Source organism: Canis lupus, chromosome 7, assembly GCF_003254725.2.
Source record: "Canis lupus dingo isolate Sandy chromosome 7, ASM325472v2, whole genome shotgun sequence".
NCBI classification, from domain to species: domain Eukaryota; kingdom Metazoa; phylum Chordata; class Mammalia; order Carnivora; family Canidae; genus Canis; species Canis lupus.
In genome coordinates this window covers 75590009-75608387 of record NC_064249.1, presented here as the reverse complement: position 1 = coordinate 75608387, position 18379 = coordinate 75590009, and the positions used below count along the sequence as shown (strand labels likewise).

The following is an 18379-nucleotide window of genomic DNA, read 5'->3' as shown; positions in this document are numbered from 1 at the left end:
CAGAAAATAAGTGACTACTTAGAACAGCCACAGGCCATACTCGCTGGTCAAACTGAGTGTAGCTCTGGACTTTTTGCTCTTGTTCTCCAGGGCCAGTAAATCAACCAGAATTGTTTTGTAAAAACATGCAAAATGCCTTAGTGCACAACTCCTCAGACCCAGGGTCCTATTACATAAACCCCCAAGGGAGAACGAGGCAGGACAGAGGGACAGAAGAGCGGCAGGGATGTCTGTGTAGGATGCTGTTGACAAAGAAGCCAGGGCTGCACAAAATCTGCTGGCTATAATCCAACAGTCCGCTGGACTGTTCTAAAACATCTCCCCAAACTGCCACAAATAGGTAACCACTTCCTAGTAAATGCAAAAGAAAGGCTTATTTTCTTACAAAATCGGAACACTGGGTCTCTTGGCGATGGTGGTTTTTACTTTGTTTTTTGTTTGATTATATACTGAAAGCAGCTTCCCAGCATGGGAGTGGCTCCCTCTTCACACTCTTTTCCCTGTCCATCTACACATCAAACAAAGCTTTGCTCAGAAAGTACAAGATGCAGAGGCGTGCAAGAGGAAGTCTGGGTGTGTTGGTGGGTAGGCGGGGTGGCTGAGATGAGGAAAGGATGGGCATAAGTAAGCCTCGCAAAACTTACTGAGAGCGTTAAGCTGGCAATTACACTTACAAATTCTAGCACATTCATGAAGTCAGCCTAAACCGTCATCGTTTCTTTGAAACAACTTAATATAGCAAAATGCCTTGACTAATAAAGCACATACCTTGAAATTACCAAATGCTATCACTTTGTCATATTGGCTTCAGATTTTTCCACCATGAAATAAATAAAAACTTCTGCCAGTTAAATGCCCGTTGTTCCCCTCCCTGATCCTGTCTGCTTGCCTGCTTCCCCAGAGGTGAGCAGACATGAAGTTAATATTTTGCCTTCTAATCCCTCGTTTATTTTTACACAAACACATTCACAAACAACATGCATTATTGGTTTTCTACAAATTTATATGCTCTTGTACTTCTTCAACTTGCTTTATTCACTCTGTTCAGGCCACAGCTCTGCTGCTCAGGCTGTGCACTGCATAGCTCCTGAGGTTTCATTCACACCGGCCACTAAGAGAGTGGCTCCCTTGGTGGGGAGGGCGGGGGTGGGTATGTAGCCCTGCACGCCACATTCTGTTTCGAGATACATGGTTGATGCACAAGAGATCTTGCATTCATTTTAATTACCCTATAGTTTTCATCATGTGACTGTGCCACATCTTATTATTGGTTTCCTTAGGGGAAGACATTTTGCTGTTTTGCAAATAGTACCAGTGAACATCCCTACACGTCTTCGTGTGTACTGGTATACAAATATCTCCGGGGAATCACCGTTCTTTATTCTGAGGTAACTGTGATTTTTTAAAAAAATTTTTTTCTACTGCACAGTATAAGAAAAAGACAACCATGATAAAATTTACAATATTTATTAGTATGAATCAGTGTGTGTTAAACCCAAAATAACATACAATTGAGTGATGTTGAGGGCGGTGCCTTACTAGCGAATACAAGATGGAAAGGTCCTAACTGTCTGCAGCAGCGTCTTCTATAAGTGAGAACTGGGTCCAGCCCAGACACAAGCCCTTTATAGAAACATGAGAAAAAGGAATGGTTTACACAATAGAGCACTGACACTGGATCACTGGGTCTGCTTTCAACAATGGTGGCTGAAAAAGTAGACTAGATGCCCAATGGATCTGAATATAGCTCCGAGCCCTTTGGTTGATAAACTGGCTTGTAATTCAACTGGCTGCGAGCACTGCACGGAGTGGGGTCCCCTAGGAAGAGCTCAGCTTCAGCCATCGTCCGGCATATTCCCTGCCCGCAAAGGAAATACCTCTGTCACCCAAACCTCCCTCGGGAAATGAATTCAGTTCTCATTGGGGCCAGCCCTTCCGCTGGCCAAAAGTTAGTTTTAGGTCTTTAACCTTCTATAGTCTGCAAGGTAACGTCATCTAAGTACCCTGATGTACCATTTCAAGTATAAAATGGCAAGTCAATTATGTACCTCCCTAAAATGTGCGCATGGCTCCAGCACCACCTCAGGGATTCCCACGGGGAAACAAGCCCTATGAGAATCCAGGCCTTACACTGTGCAACACACAGGCACGAGCCAGACTCAGCCAGTGAAATGGGTCACATGTCGGTGTCACACATACAAATTATATTTACACATATACATGCACGTGAAAGGAAAGAAAACAGAGGGGGAAAAGGGAAAGTTTGGGAAATTATGGGAAGGATTTACATCCCAAGAAACCACTTGACATTTTGGAGCAATCGTAATTTCCAGGCCTTTCCATGATATTACGTGCTTATAGTTCAATGATCAGAACAGCCAGAAAGTAATTGCAAAGCAAAACAAAGGAAATTAGAGAGCTTCACTGTGGACAAGGCTCGAGGATCTATCTTCAGAGGAGACTCCATGTTTATACGAATGATGTGTGCCCAAGGGCTGTGTACTCTTCACCAACTGCTCTGAGTAGTGATTATATATAAATATATATTGTCATCTGACTGGCTGGAAGAGTTAAGGCAGTATGGAAAGGTAAAAGAGTGGTTCTCACCCTCAATGTGCTTCTGAAATAAGACCATGGGCTCATTGATGGGTTGCTCTCTACATATGATTAACATTAGCTCTTTCATGCAAGATGCAACCACTAAAGACCCAGGCAAAGACTGTGAACCTCTCTGGGACGTGGACAGCCTGAGCTAGACAACTTGAGCAGCTGTTTAGAGAGAGACTCAGGTTCTTGGGGACAGCTGGATGAGGAGAGGTTTTACAACAAGCCTGCATGTCCCCGGGAAAGAGGTCATTCAAATAGCAACCTCAATTTTCTAACTTTTGAAAGAAGCATGATAATCACTTGGCCCGCAAGCAGAATCATGCTGGCTGCTAGTAAAGTTGACAACGTGGAGAAAATCCTAAAAAGCCCAGCAAAGGCCCCGCCAAGACATCTAAATGCCACTTGCTAGCAGTTTTTGAGCGCCTGTCTCAGAGAGCTAAGAAGCACTCTTGAACCAAAAATAAGTATTTCTAGCCTGCACATCCTAAGATTGTCAAGCTATTCTTGCAAGCTGAGTGAAGCAGTTGCAATATCCAATTGACAGCATATTCTTGGGTTTTTCTAGAAAAAAAAAAAACCTAAATCTGTGATTTCCACCTGTTTTCTTGATTGCAGTCCACATAAATTGGTGTAAACTTGGCTGTGACTCTCCCAAGGAGACTTGTTCTTTGTTGATGGCGATTTCAGTGTCTCCATCAAGAGTAGGGTGGGCACAGCCATGACAGGCCTCTGAAGTACCAGCTCACACGGAGTCACTGGAGGTTTGAGGTCTTTCGTCAGCTCACAATCTCTTTCTTGGCTTTTATGTTATAGGTTTTCTATTAATGTTTGCTGGGCCTTGAATTAGCAAAAAAGGTACCGGCTGGCCCTGTTGCCATGCTGCCTGATTAACCATTCCTGAAGCCGGCCATTCTTTATGGTTTCTGAGTCCCCACCAAAGGCACAGATCCAAACAGCCTTTAAGAATTTCTTCCCAATATAAGCCCTAAGAGGAAACCAACTGCTTCTTGATCTCAGGTATTTATGGAAGTTAGAATGGTAAGATCTGGATTTCCAATGGAAATAGCTCTTTTTCCTTTCCATGCCTCCCTTCCTTTTCTTTCCATTGGATTCAGACATCTTTAATTAATTGAGCAGACAGGGAATCTAGAAGGGAAGGTTTTGTGAAAGCCTACTCTCAGCTAACTGGCATTTCCAGGGTTGGACCTCTGGTGAGTTACAATGCCCACCTACCCAACACTTTCTCCAATCTTGTAATTTTGGGGTCTTGCATCTTAGGGTGCTGGTGCTTCCTTTGGCTGGCTTTCCCATAACCTATCGATTGATGTTATTAGAAGTTTGCCCTATGATTTAGACTCAAACATCCTCTGGTTAATTTTCCCCCTGGATATGACACCGTGACATACTGTCTTAGTAAAATCCTACTCTGTGAATTAACCCTCTGTAAGAGAGGAGGAATTTATTACTGTGGAGATGATGCATACCAGGCAGTCTCTGGAAAAATATTTATATCCTACATCTGTCACCATTTACACAGTACTTAAATGACTCCTTCAAACTAGGCCTCCCAACCCCAAAGCTGCATGAAATATTTTAGTCAGATTTGGTTTGCTTGTTTATGTGTAACTAAAACTTAGAAAGACAGGCATAAAGTAAAAGTCAGAGATGTAGAAAACAGTTTCTAATACATCTTTCTCCACTTTCACGATGGCTCAAGTCTCTAGCTTGAGTGATGATCCAATTACGCTCCGCTGAAAGGTAAATTAAGTTAAATTAAATGAACCTTTCAGTGAAGGCTGGTCAGGTAACAGAGGCAGTGGCATTGGAGCACTTGCTGAAATTGGGCTGGGAACGCAGGAAATCAGAGTGGAATGCCACTTTAGAATCTCACACACACAGATAAGCCAGTGAGACCGCTGTACAAATATAAGAATATTTTCGGATTTTTAACAACAACAACAAAAGACTCAACTATACTTATTACCTAACATGTTCCCTCCCACGTGCATTTCACGCCCCAAAGGCCATTTGGTGGCAGCATGGCAGATTTTTCTGGAGTTTTTTCCAGGGACAGTTCCTGCCCCGTCGCTGCAGGTCTTCCAGGAAGCCAAGCCAGCGTCTCACTTCTCCCCACGCTGGGGGCCAGGCTGCTGAGAATAGGAGGTCGGCTCTGGCTTCTTCAGGTTCAGTGGACCCTGGGCCACAGGTCAGCAGCACCGCCGGCTGGCTGGCGTGGGTGGCTTCCCCAGTTTGATTGCTCCATTGTTTCCATTTTCGTGGGGGTCCAAAGGTGGGATCTGGCGACCTAGAACAGAACAGAGAGGAGGCCAGGATTGATTGCCTTTTCTCCAGTCGACACTACCTGCTTCAACACCTTCCCTTAATGTTTGGGGTATGCAGGAAGCAGAGGGGCCCGGGAATGGCTCTTTTCTCTCCTCCCTCCTTCTTCCTTTCCCTCTTTCCTTCTTTGCTTTGATGCCTGAAGTCAAACTCCTGTTTGGAAAGGTAAGGAAAGGTAACGGCACCCTCCTGGTACCATGGGCTTCCCTGGATTTCGAACCCCACACCCCTGAGTTAGGGGACAGGCCCCATCCACCTTCTCGGAGTTAGCACCAGCCCCCCTAGAGTTCTGTCTCACTGCAGTGAGCTGCTTCATGGCAGCAAGGCTTCAGCAGTAACCATGAGTACTCATCCTTCTGCTTCTTCAGATAGAACTTGATTGAGAATTGTAATCTCCCTAGTAATACCATTAGTTAACACTTTGCTCCCCATCCCTCATCCTGCTATGCATGAGTTATCTTATTTTTACTTAACATAATTTTTTAAATTGTCCTAGAGGGCCGCGTGGGTGGCTCAGTGGTTGGGCGTCGGCCTTTGGCTCAGGTTGTGATCCTAGGGTCCCGGGATCAAGTCCCACACTGGGCTCCCCACAGGGGGCCTGCTTCTCCCTCTGCCTGTATCTCTGCCTCTCTGTGTCTCTCATAAATAAATAAATAAATAAACAAACAAACAAATAAATAAATAAATAAATGAAATCTTTAAGAAAAGTTGTCCTAGGGATCCCTGGGTGGCGCAGCGGTTTAGCGCCTGCCTTTGGCCCAGGGCGCGATCCTGGAGACCCAGGATCGAATCCCACATCAGGCTCCTGGTGCATGAAGCCTTTTTCTCCCTCTGCCTATGTCTCTGCCTCTCTCTCTCTCTGTGTGACTATCATAAATAAATAAATAAATAAATAAATAAATAAATAAATAAATAAATAAAATTAAAAAAAAAAAAAAAGAAAAGTTGTCCTAGAGTCTCTGTAAACCAACACAAAACTAAAAAGGCAATAGCAGGGGATGGAGAGGTTGTAGCTAAAGGGTATGTGGTTTCTTTTTGAGACAATGAATATAATGTAAAACTGTTCATGAATAGCTCTGTGAATATACTAGGAATCATTGACTTGCACACTTCAAATTGATGGAATGCACAGTAGGTGTGTTTTATCTCAATAACGCTATCTTTGAAAAAGGCAATGGGATCTGGAAATAACAAATATGGGTTCAGAACCGCATAGTTTTCAAAGACGTTCACGGGCACTGTCGTCACTGAATCCTGTGAGGTCGGTGTGACGGCTGCTATTCTCATCATTTCACTAAGCCTCAGAGAGCTCAGGTTATATGCTGCAGGTTGTGTCAACAGTAAGGTGGCACAGGTGGTTCGCTGATCATACATCTTGATTTTCTGATGGGTCTCAAAGCCTGTGTCCTTCCCACTGTCCCCTATTTACACTCTGTGCACATTTCTATCCCCCATAAAAAGACATGCAACACTAGTTCTAAAATAAAGGTCGTTAAAATCAGTTCATCAGCATAACAGTTTACTAAGTAACCAGTACTGAGAAATGGAAGGGAATTGGTTCCAAAGACAGTCTTTCAGGGCAAATGGATGTTACTTACGGGCTATACAGAGAGTCAAATTGCCCCGGCAGGGGTACATCTTCACCACAGGCAGAAATAGTTAATGGCAAAGGTACTGGTGCAGTCTGGGTGCTATGGCCACTCATCAAAGCTCAGGCAGAAAGATTCAGGCCATTGGCAATTATCCAAAATCCAAAATTAATGGTAGAACTCTTCACTTGATGATGAAGCAGAAGGGAAGGTTGTAATAATTTCTGAAGCCACAATTCAGGCTGCTTCCTAGCCACAAAGCTAAGCAAAGCTGTCGCGCACCGTTCTCAAAGCAGTTCAGGCCCAATCCAGAGGCAAATGAGAATGGAAGTGCAGGTACTTTCCTCTTTTGGATATGCTATGTTTTTTTTTTTTAATTAGTCTAATTAAAAGGAATTAAACAAAATACCTCTTGTACTTTGTCAATCTTGAGCAATAAATAGAGGGAAAAGCTCCCAATGACTACCAATGCTCTGATTTATTTAGGTCCCATCTTACCTTACTTACTCTTCAAGAGCAAGTGCTGTGTTTCAGAGGGCTAATGATGTCAGGTTGTATCATTATTTAAATGTATAAGACTTCCAGTGCCTCTTCAATGTGTTAGGGGTTTTGGCTTTCACATCTGAAATACTTTGGGACAAAACTGTCATTCTGATTGGTGCAAGCTGTGTGGCCTTAGTTAACTAAGACAAGTACCATTCACTGATTAGTACTTTTGATGATGTCAAAATCAATAGCCTATACTGACATCAACTTCATGCTATTCTTATGTTGCTAACTCTAAAGTTGGCAAAAGAGCATCACAGTTTAGCCCTCCTATTGGTGACTTATTCTACACGCCTCAAGTTGTAAAATTTCTCCTATGATATGTACCCCAAATATATGGAAAGCTTATGTGTACAATACACACTGAAGCCACGAGGGTCAAGCGGAAATCTAGCAACAAAGAGCATGTATGGAAAGCATAATGAGAATGTCAGGGCAGCCCATCGGCATCCCTCCTTGCTCTGCTTGTCCTCCTCCCTCTTTCCTCCCTCCCTCTTCTCTCCTCTGTGGACAATAAGCAAGACAATGCTTAGGATGCAAGATTCAGTAGATCCAAGTCACGCCTAGAGAAGACTCCTTTCTTGTTTTAAACTGTTGGCCATGTTTTTGAATCAGCTGTTGAACCCGGCTTCTTAGAGGCACCAGGTCCTGTTTACCTTCAGAATGGTCAAAATCTCACTTATTTGAACAAAGTATTTCTCAGAGACAGAGTTACAGTAGATTCCTTAGACGTTGTTCTTCTCACCTGGTAAAAGGGTTTTGAGATCTGAGAGTCAGTGTGGAGGTTAAGTGAACTCTTTAATATCTCCAAGACTGCCTCTCCTCATCGATAAAAAAAGACCGTGAGAAAGCAACTGGAAGGTGCTCTGCAGGTGGATCTGTGGCACCAATACGGAAGGAACTAACGACAATTAAGGGGTCCTGGGTGTGTCTCAAGTGGAGTCTGCTTGGGGACAAGGGTTCAGGTACTAGGGTTGGGACCCATCCTACTCTTCCACAAAACACAACCTAGGATCCTCGCTTCAAAGTGAGAAGAAAGGAAATGCTTCCACTTTAAGGCAGAGGTCGAGGAAGGTGGACCCTAACAATGAGGCAAACACCTCAAGCCCAGAAGGAAGCCAGCAGCACTGTGCAAATACACGAGCTCCAGTCCTGTGATCTGAGTTATCTGGAACTTACCGAAAGCTTCAATGTACTTAAACAAAAGAATGGTTCTGGAAAATGGCCAAGGCGTTTTGTACCAAGGAGATCACACAATGGAATCAGTATTAATTACACAGGCATAGAATAGGACAAATATATATCTACACATACACACACAGAAACATCTGAACAGGCTTTGAGCATCATCCTCTGCAGGCTTCTACTCTTACAAAACATCCTTTGAGTACACAATCCCCATCACAAGTCATCCTTGAGTAGAAAGCCTACGCCAGGGTGTTTATTTTAATAAGGTTGGGATTGTGTAAGATTCTGCTCGGAAAGAGGTAAAGGACTTTATTTCGAAATTCAGTTTTCCTAAAAGCTGACAGCCTAGAGAAGAAGCAGGTTTTTTAAAGGATTCCTCAGGAATGCAATATGTGAAAAACAAATTCCAAGCCTATAAATCTGATCTCGGCTCTGGACTGGGGGCTGTAATGCCTTCACACACAACAAAAATAAAAGAGCATGCTTGGTTGCAGCTGTTCTCGTTCCTTTTCTGGAGGGCGGGCCATTCCCTGTGGAGCCTGGAGGCTTCCTGATGGTCCTGCTGTTCATGTTCTTCTCCCCTCCCACTGCAGCTCAGGATTTACTCGGCTTGGCTATCTTCTGTTGGGTGTTAGAGGTGCTGGTAGTTGCTGTGCAACTTCCATTTCTCCATCCTGATTTTCTGAATCATCCTAATTAGTAAATCGACCAGTAGGACTTGGCAGTATTTACCCCTGATAATAGCCTTTAAGGCTCACCATCATGGACCACTGCCCTTAGAATACAGAATGGGAGCAGGGCCGGAGGTGAGGCATGCCCCTTGAGGCATTCTCTGAACTGTCCTTTTGCTGCTGTAAAGAAGATAATCCTGGAGTTATTAGATGACCTGGAACCTTAGAGTCTAGATCTCAGAAATGGGCTAACATTCCATTTGGGACCCGAACGGCTTAGGAGACAGAGTGAATGGCACCAGGAGGCTTGCAGGAAGTACAGGTCCGGGATGAGGAGAGCCTTGATCTAGGGGTGCTGGGGGGCTCAGTCCCTTAAGCGTCTGCCTTCTACTCTGGTCATGATCCTGGGGTCCTGAGATCGAGTCCCGCATCGGGCTCCCTGCTCAGCGGGGAGTCTGCTTCTCCCTCTCCCTCTATCCCTCCCCCTGCTTGTGCTTTCTCCAGCACATACACGTTTTCTCTCAAATAAATAAATAAAATCTTTTTTTTAAAGGGGAGCCTTGATCTGGGTGCCACTAAGAGAAGTAGAAAACAAAGATGGGAAGGACTGTGGGAAGACATCTGGCAGAGAGATAGATAAAGGAAAGAGAGGGATACAGAAAAGCAAGGAGAAATGTCTAGATTGCTGAAGGAATGGCAACATCCACAGAGAGGGAAGAAGGGAGAGGCCACACTGGCTGTGAGCCCAGAATGCCAGAGGTCTTCAATATGCGGGGGCTTCAGTGACTCAATCATCAGACTTCCTTACCATTCAAGAGCATCTTTTCCTTTCCTTTTTCTTTTTAAATGAATAGACTTTCTTCCTTCCTTCCTCTCTTTCTTTCTTTCTTTCTTTCTTTCTTTCTTTCTTTCTTTCTTTTTCTTTCTTTCTTTCTTCTTCTCTTTCTTTCTTCCTGGAGCAGTTTTAGCTTTACAGAAAAAGTTGAGCAAAGTACAGAGAGCTCCTAATACCCTCATCCCCACCTTTCCCTGTTTTAACAACTAGCACAACTGTGGAATATTTATTACAAAAGATGAGCCATCATTGATTATTCTAAAAGAAAGTCCATAGTTTATATTAGGGCTCATTCTTGGTGTTGTATATCCTATGGGTTTTGACAAATACGTAATGTTAGGCATCCTCCATTAAACACCAGACAGAATAGTTTCAATGCCCTAAAAATCCTCTGTGCTCCCCCATATATCCCTCCCTCCTTCCCCTGAAGAGCCTCTGGTGACCCACGGATCTTTCCACTGTCCCTATAGGTTTGCTTTTTCCAGAATGTCATATGGTTTGGATCATACAGTACAATGTAGCCTTTCCTGATTGGCTTCTTTCACTTAATTGGCTTCTTTCACTTGAATAGTATTCCATTGAATGGATATGTCCCCTTTTTTTTTTATTTTAACATTTAAAAATTGTAAGACATACATACAAAAAAACACCAGCCACAAGGTAAAAATCTAACAAACCCAACTTCATCAGAATGAAGAATTTCTGCTCTTCCAAAGACATTGTCAAGAAAATGAAAGGGCGAGCCACAGCCTGAGAGAAAATACTTGAAAAAACAAATATCTGATAAAAAAAAAAAAAACATGCATCCAGAATATATAAAAATAATCTTTAAGCCTGACAATAAGAAAACAACTCAATACAAAACAGGCAAAATTTGAACCAACATTTCACCAAAGAGACTTAAGGATTGCAAATAAGCACATAAAAGAGGAAACACTATGAGTCACTGGGAAGATGGACATTAGAACTATAAGGAGGGAAAAAAAAAAAAAAGAACTATAAGGAGATACCACTATACTCCGATCAGAATGACTGAAATTTTATCAACTGGCCAAACCAAGTACTGATGAGGATGTGGAGCAACTGGAGCTCTCCCACATTTGTGATAGCAATGTAAAAGGCTAAAAACACTTTGGAAAACTGTTTGCAGTTCCTTAAAAGGTTAAACATTACCTGGCAGATAAGCCAGCCATCCCACACCTAGGTACTTATTCACACAAAGACTTGTATGTGAATGTTCACAGCAACCCTACTTCTAATCGCCCAAAACTGGAAACACCCCAAATGTTGGGTGGATGGATTAACACAGTTTTACTCGTGCAGTGCAATACTACTGAGCAACCCAGGAACCCAGCAAAATCCATACTGTGTTAGACTACGGAGGGCAAGTGATCTCATTTCTTGCATAAAGAAATTACATGAGGGGGAAAAAGGAGAAAGATGGGAAAGGGAATCTCTTGATTAAGAGAGGCTTAAAAGACATATCGACTAATCCCTGTATGTGTAATTTATTTGCATCCTGATTCAAGCAAATTGTAAAATGCTAACAGAGGAACCATTTAGGACAAATATGAGCTATTTGGAAATTTGAACACTGAATATTTGGTGATATTAATATGATAACAGCATTATGATTACTAATGTAATAATGAAATTGTTGTTATGTAAAAAAAGGTTACATTCTGAACCTATTTATGGATGAAATGATGTCTGGAACTCCCTTCGAAATAATTCAGGTGGATGGCGAGGGGGAGTGTGGGGGTGTGGGGTAGAGATGAAATCTGGTTATGAGTGCATGCTGGTTCATTAGGTTATTCGTTTTACGAGCATATGTTTTTTTTTTGTTTTTTTGTTTTTTTCCAAAATAAAGCCTACTTTTCTTTTTGTTTTTTAGTTCCCTGGAAGCTTACCACCATAAAACAACCCGTTAATATTTTAAGTGCATGTATCCTTCCAATCTTTGCCCAGAAGAATATACTATTTACCATTATATATGGTTCATATTTTATGAAATCAGGATATTATACAAACCGGTCTGTAACTTCTGTTTCAGTGTCAAGAATTTACCTTTTCATAACTGGAAATACCGATTTACATCATCATTTTTAATCACTCGTTTATATTAGCGACAGCATGGCTTTTTAGAAAAAACCATTTCCCAACTTTTGGACCATTAAGTCATTTCCTGTTTTTTACCATTATGAATAATGTTACCATAAACTGCCATAGGCCATGGGCAGTGAGATAGACTAGATTTTCCAGAGCCCCCTGGCAGCCTTCTACTATAGGCTACTTACTTACTAGTTCTGCGACCTGGAGCAAGTTACAAACCCCTTCATGCCTCAATCTCCTCGTATGTAAAATAGGGATGATAACTGTGCCTATTTCACAGCATAAGTGGTGCACTGATGAGTGTAAACATTTAAGCAGTTGCGACAATGGGACAGAATGAGAATGTGCTGTGTGTTAAACATTCCTGCTACATTTTGCACACCTGATCTATTTCTGCTTTGGAATCCCTGGGATAAAAAAGAGACACATGTTTCGGGTATTTGCTACCCCACTTCTCCCTATTCTGAAAACTACACTGTTTCACAGACATCCTCTATCATTGCACTCCCTAAATTAACTTTTTTGGTGTAAGAAAGTAGACAGGTTTTGTCTTTGTCCTTTAGTGTCCCTTGATGGCTAAATTCACTTTCATTTGACAGCCGGCTACACTACTATAGAATTTGCAAATGCTTTGTTTTGATTTTGAGCCTGCTCCAAACAAAAACTACTAGAGAATTTTAAAAATCCAGGGCACTTAAAAAAGCTAACACTGTGCAAAGAATGATTATAAAACAAGACCTGATCACTGCCTACATATCTTAACTTTCTGCTTGTCGTATGAGCACCCTATTCTAATTTTTCCAAACCAATACACTTGTACCTCTAATTATATACACTTGAAAAAATATTTCTCACCTTGTTCTCAAACTACTAACAAAAAACCTAGTTTAACGTCTACAGTGTCTCCAGATGTGATTTTCCAGAAGAAAGCCTGTGTTCTCTCCTCCACAGTCAGCATTCAAATTAATTGGAACAAAAGCACAGCTGTCTGGCGGAGATCCCACCCGAAAAGGGACATTTTTCTGGGGGAGCCTGCAGCTCCACCTCTTTTTGCCCTTAGGGAGAGTTTAAAAAAAAAAAAAAAGCATTTGAGTTGAATAATTAAAATCCACAAACCAAAACCCGTGTTTCTCACACTCCAGAACCCAGTTCAACAGGCTCACAGCAGACGCAGTCCCCAGAGAGCCTGCTCTTGTGCCAGTCTTCCTCATTCCGGGAGAGGGGGCCCAGGAAGAACAGATCGGATCGGACCGTACCACTCTCTCCCTCCATCCCATGACCACGGCCTGTTTCCCCTGTGGTTGGTTCTACTTCCAAAAGATTTCTGAATTTTGCATCCGAGTTCCTATCCCAGGAACAGCCTATCCCAGCCTCCCCAGTCCTGCATGACTGTAACAGCACCCTGCCTGGGGAGCCATGTCCAACATTTCTCTTTCTATAAATTCCCCCAGGGTGATCTTTCCATCAGTGTAGACTGGATATGCCACACCTCCGCTTAGAACACTTTCAGAGCTTCCAGGTGCACTCAGAATATCACTCCCTCCTTCCCAGTACAAGGCCAGCAAGGACCTGGCTCAGTCTCCATGCTCCCCACTGGCAGACCAGGCCTCCTTTCTCCTAAAAGCAGCATACCATCTCTTGCCTCAGAAACTCACTTGGTTTGACAGCTCCTCCGAGCTCTTTGCCCAGCTGGCCTCTGTCCACTTTCCAGGTCCAGCTTAAAATCATTTCCCTGGGGAGATCTCCTCCACCCCATCTGAAGTCCTCACCTGTCTCTATCCTTGCAGTCCTTATTCTTTTGCTTCAAAGCATTTATTACAATGTGTAATTACACATCCATTTGACTCTGTGCCAACAGGCTGTCTCCTGCCTTGACGGCCAGTTTGTTTTGTTCACCATGGGGTCCTTGTGTCTAGCAAGGCACCTGACCCACCGAAGAGTACAGAATATGTCTGTTGAATACACGGATCAACAGATACCAGGCCTGTCCGATGGACTGGTGTCATCCAACCTTTGGTCCCCATAGAAGAGCAACTGTATTTTGCTTGATCTAGTGGCCACACTGAAATATTACCTCCTAGAACATCATGAGGCGAGGATGAAGGCCCAAATTCAAAAATCTGAATTAAGCACTATCCTGTTTACTCATCCTAGCCTTACGGAGAATATAACAGGGTAAGATCTGGTCACAGAGCCCCTGCAGTAGGTGTATATCTGAGGCACCTGGAGGAACCATTTAAAGAGTTCATTTAATGGGTTCGTTTAATTTAATCATTTAAGTGTGTTCAAATGTCAGAACGATGGGGAAGCCATAAGGAATCTTGGGAACTACCTGTGAGAGTTGGGGCAGATGAAGACTTCATAAGGAAAAAGACAGAAAGCAGACCTACAAGGAGTCAAGGTTAGCAGGGAGGAAGGAGGAGGTAAAGACGCAGCCTGCTGATGCAGCAGACGCCAGAGCTCTGGAGGGAAGGCCATCAAGAGCTGGGTTTTGATATGTAACACTACAATGAGTAAACAGCAACAGGATATCTTCGTGCTTTCATACACCAGTTGAAACACTCAAATGTACCACAGTTTTCTTGGCCAAGGATAATTCTTTATCTTTTAATTCAAAGAGGAAAACTTCAATGCTCAAATGAAAGGTATAAAAGCTCAGAAAAGAAAAGTGAACAACCCTGAGGAGAAATGCATGGAGCAGATCAAGCCATAGGCAGCAGGGTAAAGGCAGTTTGAAAATGTGATTGAGCAAAGGGTACCTGCTGGAATGCCACTCAGAGGACAGCAGGCTATTCGAGCACAGACAGTGCACAATCCCCGCCCCCCCAAACAGAGCAGCATCTAAATCCTTGACAAGGTAGCTCCAGCCTTTGAAAACAGATAATATTTCGCTAAACAATTTCCAGTTAGTAAATACACTAACTCATGTCTGGAGAACGCAGTTGTCTCCTTCTGGTTTATGAACACTCTGGGAATGTAGAAGAGAAACATTTGTCTCTTCCTACAAGTCAGTATGAATTCATTTAGTTTAAGCACACCTTTTCAAAGGGCTTTTATTCTCACCACTTTTTTACTGCATCTTCTCTCCCAGGCACGTTTGTCTCGGGAACATTGCTTTGGGGAGTGTACAAGTCAGCAATATCCCGTTCTATTTTGAGCTCAGGGAGGAGCACATGTAATACAAGTAGGAACAGGAAAAAAGAAGATAGACGAAATGTCTGCTGCAGTGTATTTAGGTGTACTTGGTACTGCATTTTAAGTTAACCTGTAATTAAGCTACAACATCCCATTCTGAAAAATTCACCTGAAGGAGTAAAGAGGAACCAGCACTTACAGTCTACACATGGCTAGAGGTCTTGCTGCAGGCCATGTATCTACATGCTTTTTTACTAAGGCAATTTTACCCCAAGTATGATAAAACATAAACAAATAATTGTTTACTTGACATATACTTTTGCTTTTTTTTTTTTTTAATTTATTCATTTGAGAGAGAGTACAAGTGGGGGGAGGGGCAGAGGAAGAAGCAGGTTCTCTACTGAGCAGTGAGCCAGATGCAGGGCTCAATCCTGCGACTCTGGGATCATGACCTGAGCCAAAGCAAACACTTAACCGACTGAGCCACCTGCTTTTTCTTAAGTGAAGCAGACCACCAAGATCTTGGGAATTCCTTACTCAAATTCCCCATCACCACGAGCCATAGAAACTTCATATGGGTGAGGAGATATATACTGGCTGCACCATACAAAGAAGTACCTTTACAGTTAAGATATCAATACTTGCCACTTAGGCTTATTTTCTTCTTTGCAGCTCTTATTTCACTCTTTATTTTAATAATGATTTGTGTAAACCTCAGAAAATCTCCTAGCTCATACAGAAACCTCAAGTGAATTTCAGGTATACGGAGCACTGTGCTTCGTTCACTCTCCAGCGGTCTGCACCATCTGCCTTCCAGGGGCTTATGCCGGGGAGAGAGTTCTAGAGCATAAGGAGCTGCACAAAGGAAAGGGGCCGATGTCATAGTCATCGGGAGCTATATCTAGCTTCACTAATTAAAACCTTTATTCAAAACGTAATATCTTAATAGTCCTACAACTTGCCAGAAAAGCCGAGCGTCACTGGAAAAGAATGAGTTCGATGTGAGGGAAAATGAGGTTAATGGAATGAGTTCAAGCCAAACACTCTAAGATGTCACCTAGCATTCCACAGAAACAGAGGAGAGCTGAGCAGTTGCTTCACCGCAGAGCACTGCAGCAGTGGCCCATTTTCAAGAAGGAGCAGGAGTCTGGGGATCCACGGTTTCCAACATAAAATTACAGCCTAGCACTCTAGAGTTCAACCACGAAGGTCAATGCGCTTGGATAACACTATTCTGTTGAGAGTGTAAAATAACAGCAGTAAAATGAAGCCTCTGAAGGAGGATGGGAGGGAAGGTGATGTGGACCCCAATGAACAAGTAAATGCCCTTCTGTGCATTTCTGTATTATGTAAGCAACCCAGGTCAGAGTTCCCCCATCTCCAGTGAATTCCCAATCAAGCCAAGAGAAACAAACAGAATAATCCCTGCTGTGGGTTCTCAGAGCCTAAAGTAATGAACCAAAACCAGTTAAAAGGAAATAAAATTTGTTCTGGGAAGTGACGGCCCCTCTGACTTTAAGAGCACGGCCAACGATGACCTCAGGCAGAAGAGAGATCAAACCACCAGTTTCCCCTCTGGAATTCCCTTCTGGAATTGTCTGGAACCAGATAAGACCTTTGAGAACAACTGCCAACTGTTCAGGGGCTTGACTTTTCTCAAGGTGGGTACCCCAGGCCCCTGAGTCCCAGCACTTCAGTAAAGGCTGACACTTCGGCCAAGTCCCAGATTGTACTCTAGAGGCATCCCAGGACAGCTCTCTGAGACAGCCAACTGCAGGTAGCTCTCTGAGGGGACCCAAAGAAGTTGTGAGGGAAAATCTGGCCGTAAGCTAGAAACAGATCTTAGATAAAGGTTACTTACGGGGAACCAACATAAAGAAAGGGAATCATAACGTGACCCAGAACAGGAGACGAAGACGAGAGCAACCACCTTCCACTAACTAGCTGATTAGAAATGAGAAAAAACTTTTCAAATCGACTGTCCACCCAACTGCCAATTTCAGGTCTTGTGGGATGGAGACTCATTTTTTGTTCATCACCACCAGGCAAAAGAAATGACTAAAAGGCTCCTTTATTTTGTTTGCCTAGAGTCATCCCATTTTCTACCTCTCATCACTGCCAATTTTATTTCTCTCCCCCTCAACGTGCTAACACAAATGCTACCAAACACACAACTTTTTAATTAAAATGACTATTTTTCAACACAGTTACTTCATTTTTATTCACATGACATAGAAACAACAGGTCAAAGCACAGAACTATGGAGGTTCAGAATCAGGAGGCATGATGTAGGTCCGGACTGTAGGCTTGCTATCCATGGCATCGGACAGATTCACACAGGTGGAAAGCTCTAGGGCAGTGCCCTGTTATTTTAGCCTTTGACTCTCAGAAGCATACAAGTGTAAACAAAGCCGAAAATGCAACTCAGGTACTTACTGATTCCTTGAAAGAGCTCTTCGATATTAATAGCATTTTTTGCACTTGTTTCAACCACAACAGCACCTATGGATTCAGCATATTCCTTAGCATCCTTCAAGGGAACTTCCCTGGAAAAGAGGTCACATGCAGACAGAAATGAATGCTCATTTGTAAAATATAAAGAACCCTAGCAAAACAAACAAAAAGCTCATGTGGACACAGCTCCTTTATCATCCTGTAAGCATAACAACTCAATCACTCTGCAAGTGTTGAAAACTAGTATGGGTGAAAATCTTTAAAGTTTAAAACCCGGTCTCTGGCATTCATGGAGATAATATCCCCATATGTAAAATGCTATCCCTGGTCCCACAGAAATAAAGAATTCCAGAACATTACAAGCACTCATTATGAAGATGGCAGCATACATTCCAGCTTTCAGAGTTAGGGTTGATTTCTTTTCCCATAAAAACGACTCATTATGGTCTTTAACAATTTTACACGTGTATGTGCATATATGCACGTGTGCATGCTCCTACATACACACATGCTTTTGTAGAACTTTTATAGATGTCTTTCACAAATCAGAGAGAATATGGCACAGGATTTGAAAGTCTGGAAATGAACATGGTTATACCTACAGTGGCTACGATGCAACAGGACACAACTGGACTTTCACCTTCAAAAGGCTCTTCCAAAAAAAAAAAAAAAAAGTCTCTTCCTGCAAAGATTTTAGGACATGAACTCTATTTAAATGAATAATCTAGAAAGACATTTATTGATCTATTTTTAATGTGAAGATGCTGTGGTGGATCCAAAGATTAAGGAGACACAGTTCTGATTCCCCAGAAGTTCAGTCATTTATTCAACAAATATTTATTGACCAGCTATTATATGCCAGTCTCTCTTGTAGGTGCTAAAGAAATCAGTAATCCTTGCCT

At 42.7% G+C, this 18379-nt stretch overlaps 1 protein-coding gene across 3 annotated transcripts in view; it reads right to left on the bottom strand.

Annotated features, from left to right (window-relative positions):
* Nucleotides 1-1451: 1451 nt before the first annotated feature.
* RAB31 (RAB31, member RAS oncogene family) overlaps nt 1452-18379 on the bottom strand; it is a 128971-nt gene continuing 112043 nt past the window's right edge. For 2 of the 3 annotated variants that reach the window (XM_025429523.3, XM_049112937.1), the window contains 2 exons: nt 17460-17569; nt 1452-4912 (listed from right to left, as the gene is read on the bottom strand). In XM_025429523.3, the coding sequence (XP_025285308.1) occupies nt 4815-4912; nt 17460-17569 (208 nt within the window). In that variant the 3' untranslated portion in view covers nt 1452-4814. Of the gene's footprint in view, nt 4913-12743; nt 12944-17459; nt 17570-18379 lie in introns of all 3 variants that reach the window. The other variant, XR_007412171.1, reaches the window with a different exon arrangement.